Source organism: Argentina silus, assembly GCF_951799395.1.
Source record: "Argentina silus genome assembly, chromosome: 1".
In the NCBI taxonomy this organism is placed as follows: Eukaryota; Metazoa; Chordata; class Actinopteri; order Argentiniformes; family Argentinidae; genus Argentina; species Argentina silus.
Window position 1 is genome coordinate 25832627 of NC_139655.1, and position 17517 is coordinate 25850143.

The following is a 17517-nucleotide window of genomic DNA, read 5'->3' on the forward strand; positions in this document are numbered from 1 at the left end:
GAGGGAGGACACTGACATCATACTTTGGTAAAGAGCTATGATTTTCCCTGATAACAATAGCACGTGCTGTTTGTGCTACTTGTGGTGTGTGGGTGTGTGTCTGCATGTGTGTGCGCAGCGCACGCACGCACGCGCGTGTGTGTGTGTAATGTATGTTGCTGACAATATCTCTGTTTTGCAGCTAGTCTTGCTATTGCTTATTAAAACACTATTATAGTTTTGCCAGTGTCAGAATACACTTTGGTCAAGTAATGTGTGTAGTTAACTGTGTAGGTTGATCTGCTGATGAGGCTTCAGCTTTAATGAGGGGACACTAGTTGATGTTTGGCTGGAGGAGAGGGGACTTATAAATCATGAGGAAAGGGGCTTCTGGTACCAGAGGATTGTCTTACACCTATTTCAATGACAAAGGCTCACCAGCCAAAGTTTTTGTCCCAATGGGACTCAACATAAATATTTACCCAACTGACTGACAGGCAAGATGTTGCAATATTAATGGATGTAACAGTTTCAGACACTGCTTCACTCCTCACCTTACTCCACAGATGGGTCCACACTCTTTTCAGCTTTTCTACCAACTCTGGCTTCACTCCAAATCACCATCATTTTAATATTATGACGCCTTACCTGGCGTGTTTTTCCTTATGTTTTGAATTCTAAAAAGGTGATGTTGAAAGTTGTCGAAGCTCATCTGTCACACCTCTATCGTAAACCTGAGCAGATGTGTTTTTGAGTAGCTCATTATGAAGCCAAAGCCGCCTGAACAGCTGCACTATCCATCAAACGCCAGTCAATTTAGATACGCTCCTCCGAATCTCCAGCAAGCGCAGGAAAAGCAGGTGTGCCATTGCTGTTGGTGTAACGCCGGAAGAGCAGGTCAGATCTCACGCTGGCCGGCCGACCTCTTCTACAGGACTGCCAAAACCCCTCAAATCTACTATTGGCCAGACTGCTCGACTTCCCTCATTTGCATTCATGTTTCTTCTCTTGCTGTATAATTTCACTTCATTCCTGCTGCAAAGGGATAGTCAGCAGTTCATCCTCATTTCACTCAGGAACAACATGGGGATTGGTGCTTAAAGCAGACACAACTCCCTATTGGAATGATTCATTAAAGTCAACATATGGGTCATTCCATAAATAAGGGCGCTAGTGAGGATTTCTTGTTGTGGACATCTTTGAGGTCCTCTTAACATGTCAGTGATAATGACAAGACACATTATTGGTTGGAATTACATGAAGGTTGTAAGGGGGAAAATAGCAAAATCCAAGAAAATGTATTCATTGTTTTGGAAACCTATGCTTAATGCTTTCTTATGCTTGGTGTCTTCACAGATTAGGCAAACATCTTATGACATCCATGAGGCATCTCTTTTTGTAGATGTACGGCAGTATTATGCATCTTTATAATGTATATTTAGCATTTAACAATTCAATTACACCTCTTCAACCCTTTAATCCTGGACCTTGCTCGTTGATGTACCGTTATGTGCGTCTGTGGAATTACACTGTAACTACACAGTGAACACAGTTCTTATGAGCACACAAATAGAAATAACAAGCAGTGACATTTTTACCAGTCATCACTTAATTCAAGGGTTTTATGAATGAACATCTCTACAAAGCAAGCTTATGTGATAACCCACGTGATCAATAATAGTGAAAGTGAGAGAGAGATATTTTTGGTGTCTGCCCTCTTACACCATTCAAGACTCCAGATTCATGAAGTAAGGTGATGTTGTCAACAATCGTTTTCTCTTTGAAAAAAAAAATTTAAATCCTCAAGTTCACCTGTGAATGTTTTCTTAAAGGGGCTGTGTTTTATGTTTAAAAAACCTCCTGGTTGAGGAACATGCAAAACACCTTTCCTATTAACAGCAACAGGGAAAAGGCACTGGCACATTGTGCCTGAGGAGATGTTCTTGACTTTTATTCTTACACATATGAGACTGCATAAAAATAATACACACATTTGAATCAACCCATTTTTAAATTTTGACCCTGATGTCACACTTTGGCCCCTTTATTTATGGATTGACCCATATGCTCCCACCGCCAAGATGCCACAAATATTGCAATAACAAATGCAAAGTGTATTCCAGGTTCTCAGTGAGTGGTTTACATTTGCTCTCCCTGACAGACACACACACACACACACACACACACACACACACACACACACACACACACACACACACACACACACACACACACACACACACCTATAGTATTTATTGATCTCATGCAAAATTAATATGAACATGTCTGCCACATAGATGGATCAATGCAGTAACCTTTCCTGATGAGTTGATCTTCAGTAGGTCAATTGGTTTAAAAATATAAATGTAATGACGAACCAATAACCTATCATCAGTTTCCACTATGAATGTCCAGTCATAGCTCATTATACATTATCATCAATTAGTACTGTCTAACTTTACTCCTCAAAAATAAGAACGGGATAGAAATTGGTGTCCTATGCCCAGACTTTAAGGTAATCCTCATTAATGCCCGAGAGGGTCAATTAAAACATTTTAGATTGTCTATGACTATTGAAGAATATAACTCGTGTCAGTTCACTTTACCATAGCATCCTTTAAATGTTCGCCTTTATGTGACATCCTTATGATATTGTCCGTTACTTTCCAATTCACTGATTCATTGATTACTTCTGCTTTGAAGGAGTATCCCTGGAAGGTGAAATGTAGGGTGCAATAATGCAGTAGAGTAGACTTTCAGATTTCTGAGGGTGCAAACATCATGAGATGTGTTAGATGTTGCTCTAGGTAAAGTAAAACCTCCATGATGTGAATGTTATGCAATAACATCTGACTTTGATGTGTGACCCTCTCTGGGTCACTGTGGTTCTCATTGCAGGAGCTAGCAGTCCCCTTGTCCTGACTATTATACAGTTCAGATGAGAGCATGGGGAGAAATACATTACACCTGGCGACAGTCTGGACCCATAACACTCTGTAGCAATAATGTTCCCCCGATGCTGTGGTGACGTTGTTTCCCTGACAGGATCAGTGCCTGCAGGGCACGTTCTCACTCATTAATTTGTCACATTTGGCATGTTTTCAGACCTGTGTCTGCCATAGATATTGACTGGACAGATGTTGTAACTGTTCTGGTATTCACACAAAAAAACAGAATATTCATTTTCCATGAACATGAGAGCCAAGCCCCAGTGCAGACTATATAAGGAGTGGGTATAGGTAGAGATACGATCAGTGTAGAGTTTGGCTCAGGGTTTACTAAGTCAACTGGAGTGGGCTGTGATGTGTCATTTGCAGAGAGGACACAACACAGAGTTGGTTCACACTGGTTTTTAGTTTTATTCATAGGGCAGAAGCAAGAGGTCCATTGCATTCTTGTGAACCCGACGTCTGTTTCAGGGCTGATCATTGTCATTTATCTTGCCCATCTCAAGAGACTGTTCATTATGAATTTCCATTTCCAAGGATTGTGGAAATGTTTTTAGCTGTGAGTTTTATGTTAGGATGTATAGTGTGTATGATACTGTATGGTATGGTCACCGGCAAATGACGCCAGCTCCTCCATTATTCAAAGGGTTAGGGTCACCTGGGGGAAGGGGGTTCCTTTCCGTTAATGACCAGACTGCCAGTCACCTGACATTCTGGATCTGGTGAGGTCAAAAAAGTGAGGGTAATTAGGGCGACCTTGTCATTAATCGTGACAGAACCATGGCCCTGGCACGGTTCAAGAGCCAGAGCCCCTTGACAAGGATCCAGTGTGACACTGAGTGTTATTATCTGTAACACTAACAGGTGTGTCACTGGGTGATGAGTTGTAGTCCCTCTGAGTGGTGGCCTGGTTTCTGCGTTCTGGCTCGTAGACGCCACAGAGCTAACATAATGTCTCGAATCTGATGCTTACTCACACTGGAGGGTAAGACCTCAACATGAGAAACAATAGCTGTGTTTTATTTTTTCAGACCATGCACTGATAATATAGGTCAGTTGGTGAATAGTTGTACAATACACTCTATCCAGGAACCAAGGTTCAGGAGAGGTGATTAATAAACGTTTTCATACCTCATCTTGTAAGTCATTGTCTAAGGGAATAAGCTTTTGCCTTTCCTACAAGTAGTTCACAATATATCAGAAATTAGAATAAGCTTCTAATACTCTATGATATAAACAAAGTGAGGGAAAATTCTGTCAGATAAATAATGGATTATATGTAAACTAACTCTAAGTAAAGTCAGCAGCCCATGTGGTCCCTCAGGACTAAGGTTACCTACCCTGCCCTCTACCTTATAGCAGAAAAATAAGTCATGCAAGCGCAGCAGCAAAATTCATCAAATTGTTTGTTTCAGCAAAAAGCAAAACACTATCCAACAATGAATTGATTATGAACGCAAGACCTTTAAGTTTATACATGGTATGGATTCATCAAATAATTAAAAACTGTTGTTCGGTCCATTGATCCTATTGATTGAGGGGAACTGCACCATAGCTTATAGGTCTTCTGTAGCTCAGAGAAAAATGACTCTCCTGAATGTCACACATTTATGGAATTGAGCAGTTTGGGATGTGATTGATTTGTTTGCCCTCTGTCTGTAGGGAATATTCCAGCATATATTTTTTAGAGCATCACTGTTCACTTTTTGTGGCTTTGTCGATTCTCTTGCCTGGAGGATACCAGTCCGAAAAACACATTTTATTGCGGTACATGTACTAGGGTAGTTATAGAGTGTTCCATGGGAATTATGTTTTGCTGGAGCATTTATTGCCTTGCCTATAACCCTTACAGAGGTGCTGAACTCATTACAACTCAGTATTGACTAACAGCAAAATGCTCAAGGCAGCCACCTTTTGGATGAGAGAAGAGTATGTGAACTGGATCAAAGTCAAATGCCTGAGAAGAGCTCTGCAGAGAATTATGACCTGCTACTTATTTAAAATTCAGTGTCAATCTATTCATTAACGAGCTGCTGCTGTGGATGCTACAATGAGGCAGATTTTCTTCACAGAAGGCAAAAGTACAACATGACAGCATCTGTGTGTGCACGTTGTGATTTTATGCTGCATTTTGATTTTAAAGGTCCCCCTCTTGACCATACTCCCTCAAAGCTTTTGCCAGGACAACAACAATGGGCCGTTGATTCAATAATATGACGTACTGTGTCAACTTACCACAATGATTCACATGCACTGTGGTAAGGAAGGGCATAAAGCTGTCTCCTATATTATGACATATCACTTCCATTTAGTCAATAAAGGAACAAAGGGCATGTATTAATCCAGACACTCTGGCGGCATGCTCTTTTCCTGGTTGATTAAGGACTGTGTCACTCAAGACCTAAATTATTCCACTTAGGACAACAGCCTTGTCCTCTGTACCCAGCTGCTCACTGCCCAGCTCCAGAAAACATCACAATGTGCCCATGTGGATTCCTAAATGTGTGTTCCACTTGTGTCCCTGATTTCCAAGCTTACCCGGTTATCTATTTTCTCCCTTTAATGATTCTGATGTGTTCTCCCCCAGCTCCTGACTGCCAACACCCCATTCAGTCTTTTGTGAGGACACTGACCTATCCTTGCCAGCAGTCATGTGTGTGTCATTGTGGAAAACAGGAATGGATGACAATAGCAAGAGCCCATATGTCTGACATCAACCTGCTCACCCCGAGATACAGACGCATGTTCCAATTGTTCATGTCACAGAAAATGACCAATGTTTAGGTATGCTAACTAATGTTTACCTAACTAAGGAGGTTGGTGGTGGTGGAGGCAGCAACTTTTTTTTTGTGCTAATTATTGCTAATTCTTGTTGCTTATGCTAATATTTGTTAATGCCTTCCCCTACCACTTACCCTAACTTTAACCACTCAAAGTTAATGCCTTACACTGCCTAACCGCCACACAATTCGTAATTCAAGTGGTCAAGCATGCGTAAACATTGGTCGTATTCTGAGGCATGAACAATCGAACATGCGTCCCTATGGGCATGAGATCAGGTTGCTAACATAGCATCAACTGTCCTTATGACTATCTATGCCACAACTATTAAAGGGCATGAATTACACTGCCCTTTTTATTGTTTTGTCAGAAGAGAGTGCAGGATTTTTATCAATGCCTTTTCCAATGTCAGTCATATAGGTAGGGCTTACTGGGGAGGGTGCAATGTCTCAGAATATTCAGGTAGAAATATTGTGTGTAGAACAGACAGGGTTTTAATATTGGTCTCCCACATGGAAGACCCAATCGTCTACCATTAGACCAGGAGGACATCCTCAAGGTCCAAGGGTAACACTTGTTTTCTCAGGCAGGGCTACCCACCAGGGCAACATTTTCTAAATAACCTTCGCTACAATACTTGGCATATAGAATCATTCTAGCTCTATACCTGTACAGTACATTAAACCCCAGGTTGTGAAGCCTCATTTCCACCTCAGAGCTCCCAACTACAGTTTGTCAGTGTCTGAATTCCTCACAAAGTGTTATTCACAAACATGCAGCTCTCTTTCATCGACATTACTCTTTATACCCAACATCAAAGCTGTCTTGTAATTACAAGGTTTAGTGTGAGAGACGAGCAACTCACAGCATTCTAGCTTTAATTTCGCCCACACCGACATTAACACTCTTCACTACATCTTTAACCACTGCCTTGAGCATAAGATAGGACCCTTAGCTTCTTATTTAAAGACTTTCCTATTTAAGGAATGCCATTAGAGGACTAAATAAATCATGCTTATGGTAATTGTATTACAGGCAATACCAATACGTTTGACGATTGTAGCCCCTTTAAAGTGGATAGAAATTGTTTTGATATACAATGCTTTTGCTACAAAGTATTTATGAAAGTGGGCTACAGTGAACATTGCACAGTCCAGTAGTCATGTACAATATTGGTCACAGTGGCAGGTATAACACAGACCTGGGGCTTTTGTAAAATGATATGCTTGGCTGTGTGTGAAATTAGTGTAGAGATGATGACGTATTGGATTGCACCCTGACCTGAGGTCATATGTTCCATATCATATTCAAAGCTCCCTTTTACGGTGATGACCCCATTCTAGGATACAGTTTATTAATAAGTAATGTTACATAGTGACTGATTGCTTCCGAGCAGGTGATATTACAGCAACACATGGTTAACTGCTGAGTAGTGGATGTCTATACAAGACTTTGTGAATTTCAAAAGCGTTATTGAAATTTAAATTGAAACAATGTCAGGTTTCAGTGTTTGCCCTGTATTCCTGGAGCTTGTTCTCTAAGGTGCATGCTGATTGGCTTTAAGCTTTGTTTTTTTTGTGTCTCAACATTGGTTACCCACTAACAGTCATACATATCCAGCTCATACAGGTCACTTCTGAATAGATGTAACATCAGATGCATTCTTTCCTTGTCCACATTTAGTGGACTTTGCTCACATTGTTGTCCTGAGAAAGGTTTTTTGTTACAGTGTCCAGAAGTCCTTTGTGACCCACTAAACCCCCCCCCCCCCTTTTCTGTAATCCCCCACGCCTCCCGTTTCACTCTTCCAGCATGCTTTGCAGCCACCGCTCATCTGGGTAAATGTGACACTCATACTGTATCTCCTAGGTTACGTCTATCCCCAGAACAGCCACAGGCGTGGCGTCAGAGCTCGGCTCATGAAGCTTTTTCCGTGCTCCAGTGCCAAAAAGCCATCTGCCAGTGACCAAAGCAAGTGGTTCTCTTTCAAGACTCACTCTCAGAACGAACACCTCTCTCTCTCTCTCTCTCTGGTCTATCTCTGATGCTCCTTCATACACTCTCCCTCTCTCTCTTTCTCTCTCTCGTTCTCTATTTCTCAATTAACTGTTTCTTCCCCTCTATCACATGGGGTTTGTTTGTTCTACAGGATTCTTCAGACCTGCTTTTGCATCTGATGCACCTGCTGCTTGTCGTCTTCCAGCCTCAGTTATGATACTATTAGGAGTGCCACAAACCACTGATTCCTGCTTTGCTGGTTCCCCAGTGTCCTGTGGCTAGCGAGAGACAAGGAATCTCTTCAAGAATGTGGGACTTTTATAGTAGAAGCTATTCCCTGGTTTTCAAAATAATTTCAACCTGTAGAATGAGCTCTCCAAATGTCAAAAGAGATAAATGTTTGGTAAAAATCACATTTCTATAACATTAAACAGTATGGTAAACCTCAGTCTCACATGCCCAACACTCTACTATGTACCTATGAGTCCGGTATCATCTATTAATCAACATATAATTCAATCTCTTTGTGATGATGCCATAATAATCATGACAATATATTTAGACACATAGAACAGTATATATATGTATATCTTTATGTGTAGACATACATTGGTTGAAATAGATTATTAATTAATCTGAGGTGTCTGGCAGATTGTGTAAGTGTCCCTTGGGGATCGGAGTATCTCCTGTGAATCCCCTCCATCATCCACTGTTCAGGAGCCATAATGACCCACAAGCTAGCGTCATGCAGAAGCTGACCCCATTGCTCTGTTGACAAATTGCCTTTGTACTGTAGTATTACATTGTGTAGAGAACATACATGCTCAGTGGATGCACTCATTAAGATATTTGTGTGTGATTGATTTACTTTACTTGAAAGTTAAAATTATACAGTGATTTAATTGTTGCATTCTGATGAAGAGAGAAATTGACAGCATTTAAAGCACCCCTCCCCACCCTTAACACACACACACACACACACACACACACACACACACACACACACACACACACACGCGCACACACACACACACACACACACACACACTTGCTTATACTCAGTCTCTCTCTCTCTCACACACACACACACACACACACACACACACACACACACACACACACACACACACTCTGGCCCCAGCTCCATTTAAGCAGGTTAATGTGGTTTGAGAGGAGTTGTGGCCTTGTGGCCGTGATCCACGAGAGGACTCAGGGCTAATGAGGTGTGGAGAGACGCTGTAATACCTCAGGTGTGTGTATGAGCCAGAGTGTTTGTGTGAGAGCGATGTGAAAAAAGGGTGCTTTTGTGCTGTGCGCATGTGAGACTGATGTTGCTCTTCTCCTCTCTAGACAGCGTGGAGGATGAGTTGGAGCTATCGACAGTTCGCCATCGCCCTGAGGGCCTGGAGCAACTGGAGGCCCAGACCAGCTTTTCCCGCAAGGAGCTTCAGATCCTGTACCGCGGCTTCAAGAACGTAAGTGTCACGGGTCACCATGAAACCAACAAAATTGCAAATTAAGATTTTCTCTTGCTCTACACTATATACATACTCAAACGAGATAGGATTTAGTTGAAGTTTTATTTCATTCATTGTTTTCCCCTCATATGGATTACATGGCGTTGAATCATAGTCCGCTGTCTCGTATCGTTTATGTTATTTATAATATACACTCACCGAGCACTTTATTGCACAATACTAATACTGGGTAGGGCCTCCCTTTGCTCTCAAAACAGCCTCAATTCTTCGTGGCATTGATTCCACAAGATGTTGGAAACATTCCTTTGAGATTCTGGTCCATGATGACATGATTGCATCACGCATTTCATGCACTTTCAAGTTGTGAATCTCCTGTTCTACCACATCCCAAAGGTGTTCTATTGGATTCAGATCTGGTGACTGGGAAGGCCACTGAAGAACACTGAACTCATTGTCATGTTCATGAAACCAGTTTGAGACGACTTTTGCTTTGTGACATGGTGCATTATCATGCTGGAAGTAGCCATTAGAAGATGGGTAAATTGTGGCCATGAAGGGATGCACATGATCAGCAACAATACTCAAATAGGCTGTGGCATTCAAGCGATGATTGATTGGTATTAACAGGCCCAAAGTGTGCCAAGAAAACATTCCCCACACCATTACACCACCTCCACCATGAGAAGGTGTACAGGTGTTCCTAATAAAGTGTTTGGTGAGTGTATAAATGACTGGTTAAAGTGAACTACTGACCTACCAATGGATTCCTATGAGAGATGCGATTAGGGCAGTGAATCCATGAAATGCTGTTAATGGTAGCTGCCATAGCATCATCTGATTGGTGGCACCAACGCAGGCGCACTCCATTGCTAAAGTAGAGGCACGTTTCAGCGATTTTCTGACCTGAATCACGTTCAGGTACTCACCGACACACGCACATTTGACGTGCGTGCATGCTTGTGACATGCTTTCAACAAATATGCTTCTGACATGGATTGTGGGCTATGAAAAAAAAGAATACTGCATATGATAGTAGGACATATTAGAAACCATCTTATTTGGCCAGATGCAATACAAACTTTAACATGGGTGTAGGGATGGGAAACACGCTTTTTGGCACCAGCCACCTCAGTGCTCTGCAGTTCTTCCCCTGGCCACATGGTATAGCCAGCTTCAAAATGTCTCCGCAGGATTGCTCCCCTGGTTTGTGTATTAGGAAGATGACCTTCCTACTTACATCACATGACTCCCGTTCATTAAATGCTTTTTAAAGCAATTTTTCTGTGCTTATTCTAGACTACTCAAGGAACAATTGGGTCATACATCAAGTACATTCTAGAAGATGACTGATGAACAATCAGGTCACACAAAGATCTCTAGCACGGCTCATATAAATTCTAAACACTACTTTGTCACCTCTGGTGCGAGCCATAATGAGATGACCCAGAATTAACTTGACCCAAATTGTCTGGTGACGAAAGGAAGAAAAGCAGTGGAGTGGTAGCACACACACCTATGACACAGTGATCCCAAGTGGCACTGGTCCCAGTGGTCCGTACCCAAAGACCCTGGGAGACCCTGCCAAGCCAACTACCCATTAGCCCTCTGCCACAGAAGACTGCATATAGGAGGTGATAAGTGCTCTAATGACTGAGGAGGCTCCCTCTAGTCTGCCTGATCTGCATGCCTCCTATGGGATCTTCTATTGAAAACGCTTTTAAAACCCCTTCTGCTCCCCTACTTCCTTCAGAGCTTTCATTGTCTCTTCTTGTCTTTCGCTAAAACCCAGTTAAATTCTTCTCCAGTCTTTCACTTTTTGCATACTCAATTAAAGTTACTTCTTCTCTCACGAGAAGCTAAACCTACTTCTACTCTCCAGCCAGGCAGACACTGTAGTTAGGCACCTCTCCAACTTGGACAGAGTGAGGTGTCCCATTTGAAATGATAGCCTTTGAATAACTTTTTGCCCATCAGTGAGTCTATAGCTCTTTTCTTCTTAACTGCTTAGGTCAGAAATCTGACTCACCCTGACCCAGTGACAGGGGCAGAATAAAGTAGAGCTTTTATAACCTACCAGACAGTCTGGCACATCAGACAGTCCCCATTATGAGCAATTTGGCCCTGTGTCCTTGATGTCTCAGGATTGGAAGCGAATCAAATGGCTCCAAGGTGAGCAGCTGTGGGTGGCGGGATGAGGTTGTCTGTTTTAACACCTAACTTTACAAGTCATCCATTTATAACACAAAACGGTCAGTGTTTGGATTTGTTTCTCATGAGCAATGGTCCAAAAAAGGCCCCATGTCTTGCTGTCCTAATCTGAACAGGACTTAATTCGTACAGAGGTGACCTCAAGTGTAGCACTAAATTCCATGGTCTGACAGAGGTCTGTTTTTTTTCAAACATTGCCAGACCTATTCATCATCTCAGACTACTGGAAATTATGCCCAAATATGTACACGTCTGATCGAATCTGCTCCACTGTCACAACTCCGATCCAGGACATCGCCAGGGCTATCATCTCTCAACTCTTTAAATTCCATCCATGCCAATGCCACTGTTCAAACTTTTCAGTCGATTCAGTTTATTTCCCCATATTCTTTTTGCGACTTTCTCGATATGAGTCATTGAGAGAATTTCACGCCTGCCTGGCATTTAGCTTTCACAAAATATGAGTTATGATTTTGTGAGTTCATTTCACAAGCTTATACATTTAATACAAATATATATTGAGTCACCACATATCACTTTCAATGAGACTGGCAGTGACTGTAGAGAAAAATGCAACAACAATTTGGAAGTTTATAGCATACTCTCTATTGACATTGATCAAGGTGATTGCAGCCCAATTTTAACAGGACATCAACATGCTGGCAACATTATTTGGAAGTTTTTCCATTTGGCTTTATGAGGTTGCCATTCTCGTCACATGAGTTTTATGTCTCTCAGTGACTTGTATGTCCCCCAAGAGTGAAATAAACTGACCCTCACCCTCCAAATGTAATAGGAAAGTGCACTAGTAAATGTCCTCATCCAGCGCAAAATGTCTGGGATCAAACAGGACACAGCATTTAAGCTGTCATTTTCTGCAGGCCATTATACCTCTCCTCAAGAACTGACTCTAACAACCATGAATGCAACCGTAACTACATGTTCTCTATGAAATCGCAATATGATACATAACTACATGTTCTCTATGAAATTTCAGAGGGTAAAACTGAATCTGTCCTCCTTCTAGCTGTATGTCTGTAAGTATACAGACCAAGTGGTCTGTTTCCCCTCTCTCTCTCTCTCTCTCTCTCTCTCTCTCTCCCTCTCTTATGCTCCTTCACACGCACACTATCTCTCTCTCTCTCGCTCTTTCCAACTATCTGTTTCTTCCCCTCTATCACATGGGGTTTGTTTGGTCTACGGGATTCTTCAGACCTGCTTTTGCATCTGTCTATATATATGTCTCATTTACCATGAGGACAGAATGTAGCATTTCTTGTATTTGCCTTTAAATTATTATGAGAAGGTATGTGATGATGCTGGGGCAATTTATTGTCATTGGCTTGATTCCTAATGGAAACCCACTTCCCTCCCTTCCCATGACTTACCATCATGACTTGCCAGCATGACATCATGAGGAATTACAGGATGTGTGAACGCAATATGATGGAAACTACACTACTAGACTATTCTAGGGCTTGGTTGGGCCATCACCATATTGCCTTCAGCTGTCTATTCTGCTCAGATTTGTTAGGGTGAATTATTAAGGGTAAGGGAGCAAGTTTGTGGTTGGAGTCCAGCCTTTCTTAATCCACTGACTACCGGAACACTCACCACCTACTATAGAGTGCCAAGAGTTTTATGTGGTATTTACCTAGCATGTGGTTTTCATGTGGTATTTACCTAGCAACAATACTTTGATTGACTACAACATGAAGGATCATAATTGATGCATGTTTGGTCAATAAAGTCACCCTTGGCACTCTCAAATGTTGACAATTTGGGTGACTTTATTCACCCTTGGCACTAAATTAGTTGATTACTTTTCCACTTAGGCTGTTTGTTCAATTAGTGCTGACAGCTGTCATAGTCTAACAGTCCCTCAGGTATCAAAGATGTATCTATACACACACACACACACACACACACACACACACAACATGTTTTGTGACTAGCAGACAATAGACGTGAAATAAGGAAGCATTGTAAATTCTTTGAGTGTGTAATTACTAATAACTCTAGGAGGCTGCCTCATTAAACAATAGGTTTGGGGGGTTGACGAGAACACAAAACATCCTTTTAATTAACAGTAGCTCCGTGGAACAACAAATGTTCAGGAAGAAATGTCATCGGTGTCAAATGTCAAGTCTGTACAGCAATCTTGATATGTTCAGGTACAAAGAAAATATGTTTGAAGTTATTTCTCTACTCTATATGCTCTACCTCTCTCAAACCAAACATGGACAGTAGTGATGCCTATATGACTATATGACCTTTGGCAAGTGTACAATTTAGACTAAGTGCTGTCAAGCTGAACTGCCGAAAAAAATCTGATGTTTTGTAAGATGATAATTTTTTCAAGATGTCACTGTGGATATCAACATGACTTGGGCCTGAATACTGTATCCTCTGAAGATTATTTATGAAGCACTCTCAAGATGCACCATATAATGGCTGATATTTCTCAATATACAGTATCTCACTTAGATACTTCTATTGAGAGCAGCTTCCCAATTAGACGTGTCCATTAAATAGCCATTATCTGGTCCCCTTGGATAGCCTTCACATAATTGGTCAATTGTTCATCAATATGGCTTTCGATGTCTCTTTCTCTCTCTCTGACCCATCCACTTGCTGCAGTTGTGCTGTTGGAAATGTGATTTGCTACTTGAGGCACCCTGTGGTTCTTAAAATGTGTACGGGTGTCATTTTACATCTGTGTTTACACATTTAGCACTCGCCTACATACAGTACACTGTGAATGTCTTTCTAGCACATACAGTAACTGGGGTAATGTCATAATTATCAGATGTTGAATTCCACAGAGGTTTGTTAAGTCCCATTTGCCATATGGCGTCTTGAGCAAGCAATCAATTTGTGTCCCTTTTATAATCAAATGAGACATCATTCATTTGAAGTCACATTGGCAAAAAGCAACACATTTACAGACATTTTCTTTCAGGGATAATGGGTCATACATGCTCACTTTTTACTACACTCATCCATGCTTGATAATGGCAATCCTAATGCATCTGATACGCATGTGTGATAGTTTTGCTCTGATACATGAAAAATGCTACTGTACCAACTGATTGATAGTGTATTTTCCCTGACAAACATTTCCTAATGGCTTACACTCATAAAATGCTCTCATTGTTTTGTGGTTTAATTGTGTTTCACTCAATTACACTGTCAAATATTTTGGGAATGTATAAGCATTAGGGCAAGGTTCTTTTGTTGGATATGTTTCATAACAAAATAATATAATAACATAATATAATAACATACTAATAAAAGTTTTAGCTCTTTTTCTATATGTTTTAGGGCATTTCTGCTTTATTGGAATAGAGATAGTAGAGACTGACAGGAAGGATGGGTGAGAGAGAGGAGGGATGACATGCGGGATATGTCAATGGCCGGAATCAAACCAGGGACCTTGCGATGATATGGTATGCGCCTTAGTGTGTTACGCCACTGAACGCCCCAGCTCTAGCTCTTTTCCGTAACAACGCATTGGTAGTGTATACATTTTTGTCCTAACCTAGCACACTAACACACCTAATCAAGGGCATGCAGATTCATTCAGTAGTTGAATAATGAGTGAATATAATGCTTGATCCAAAAGAATAGTATTTACTAGAAAAAGGTTTGGCACACATGGGGGCAGTCAATCGGTTGCGTATATCCAGAAAGGGGTAGGCAAAACAGAAAACGGTACACAGGTAATCATATCCGAGATGCAGGCAGATAGTCCAACAGAGAGAAGCCAAAAAGGCGAAGTCAAAAACAGCACTCAAAGATCAATAACCATGAAAAAACTAGACACTAGGGAGATTATGGGACGTATTGATATAGAGGCACAATAAACGAATTGGCAACGAAACTGAGGCACATACAGACTATACTGTATACACAGGGAATGATGGTAAGGAACAGGTGAAATCAATCGGGGCGGGGCAGACAATCACACTAGTGGGAAAACACACAAGAGCAGATAACAAACTGACAGAAATTAAAAACAACGTGAGTAAAACAGGAAATAAATGAATAACAAAAACAAAGACAACCAACACTAATGCACAGGATGGGATGTTACAGGGAAGACAATTCCATGTACCTCTCGGTTGAGAGAATATCAGCAAGAGTGAGCCATTTCCCCTGTAGTGAAAAATGCACTCCCAAAATTGAATAGCCGGATAGTGTGAATGAATGCTATTAACAAGCAGATATTGAAAAGCTTCCTCAGAGAGGCTGCTCTCCAGCCTCAACACATCACGTTATGCCCTAACTCCTTGCTTTGGTTGTCTTTCTGAAAAGAAACCACAATGAGCTTTTTGAGGCATTGCATAAGTATATTATATTGAATGAACAACCACTGACTGATGAATTTAAATGCGTCCGGGACGAGAAATACATCACAGCTTGGCTTGCATTTTTCTTTATTCTTGGAATTCAAAATTCTTGGAAATTGAATGGGCTATCATCTATCAAATATGGTTTGAGAATCACTTGGAGCGTCCAGGCACTGAATGAAATATGAGCCTTTAAATGTGTCTGTGGTAGCCATACACATTTGAAGCTGAATCAACTGCATTATTTTAATTAAATCAGTCCTTTCTCTGCAGTTGCATGGATTGCTTTTCCGACTTCTTGCAGTATGGTTTGACTTGTTGGAGGACTCAGGTATTGCTTGTATCGGTTGGAATACTTCTGTGGCCTGAAGCTAAGACTAATCAACTAGCTTTTAGTAATGTGCATTACTTGAGACACCTTTAATGAATGTGAAGTTATATTTATCTCCTCTTTTCTTCTAGGAATGCCCCAGTGGTGTGGTCAATGAAGAAACCTTTAAAGACATCTACTCCCAGTTCTTCCCACAGGGAGGTATGTTGACATGTGATGTGATGTAGGGCAGAATGTTCATGTCCATGCCCCCCATGACCTATTTTGTTTTCAATTAAGCCACCAGAAAATGAGGCCACTAGAAACCCTTTATAAGGTTGTTGGTTTTATTGTAAACTCACTGAGCAGACCTGCCTACCACTACAATAACCCCAAATTGCTGAATTTCCTTCTTTAGGACCACTATTCACAACTGAGAGTGAAGTACAGTATTGTCTTTATAAGCAGCAATGCTGCTTGTTATTGTGCAATAGCTGGGTCTTTTGTATCACCTTGATTTGTGTGACACTAATTGAAGAAGCAGCCTATTGTAATGATGTGATTTGGTGCATCAAATCACAATCGGTTTTTGCTAGTGCCCTTGTGTTCGATGGCCTGACAACTTTACTGTTCAACAAAACAAAACAAAGTCAAGGCTAACACAGTGCATTCAGAACACTTTATCGCACTATTATCATCCATCAAACACACACACACACACACACATACAAACACACACACACACACACACACACACACACACACACACACACAAACACATACACACACAAACACACAGGACACACACAGGAATAATTATGAAGATAATCTTCGCTATGAAAATCCTCACACAGTAGAGAGAGAGGTGAATACACACACACTTACACACCTGAGTTTATGTAGCCTAAGGATATTTTCATAGCTGTGTGAGGATTACTGCTCTACCTGAGACTAACAACAAAACAATGAGAACAGAGTGAGAATGAAAGCAAGCGATAACACTTGCTAACGGCCTGCCTCTGTGAAAACAATGATGAAATAAAAACAAATCCTCTCTCTCTAACTGAACTTCTATGTTTTCTGTTTTCTTACTATGACTTTCATGTCAAACAAATAAGCTGAAAGATTAGGCATCTGTATTGTTGGTGTAAATTGAGTTTGGGACTTGAGTCATTGAAGTGATTGACTGAATGTGAATTTATTATTGCAGACGCGTCAACATATGCACATTTTCTGTTCAACGCATTTGACACAGATCACAATGGATCTGTGAGTTTTGAGGTAAGTTATTGTGTATTCGTGATCATTCATCAGTGACATACATAGACATATTTCATAGCTGTTTTGGTCTTTTATGGTGGCACATCAGTCTACGATGGTTTCTTCCAATCCCGGACAATCACTGCGTATGTACAGTATTGGTAGGTTTCATTTCAACCAATTACTCATATCAATTGACTGAA

The 17517-nt window shown here is 41.1% G+C and overlaps 1 protein-coding gene across 5 annotated transcripts in view; it reads left to right on the top strand.

Annotated features, from left to right (window-relative positions):
- kcnip4a (potassium voltage-gated channel interacting protein 4a) overlaps nt 1-17517 on the top strand; it is a gene marked incomplete at both ends in the record, with an annotated part of 134540 nt that overhangs the window by 114814 nt on the left and 2209 nt on the right. For 4 of the 5 annotated variants that reach the window (XM_083666708.1, XM_083666711.1, XM_083666710.1 and 1 more), the window contains 3 exons: nt 9057-9181; nt 16207-16276; nt 17265-17335. In XM_083666708.1, the coding sequence (XP_083522834.1) occupies nt 9057-9181; nt 16207-16276; nt 17265-17335 (266 nt within the window). Of the gene's footprint in view, nt 1-7577; nt 7684-9056; nt 9182-16206; nt 16277-17264; nt 17336-17517 lie in introns of all 5 variants that reach the window. The other variant, XM_083666707.1, reaches the window with a different exon arrangement.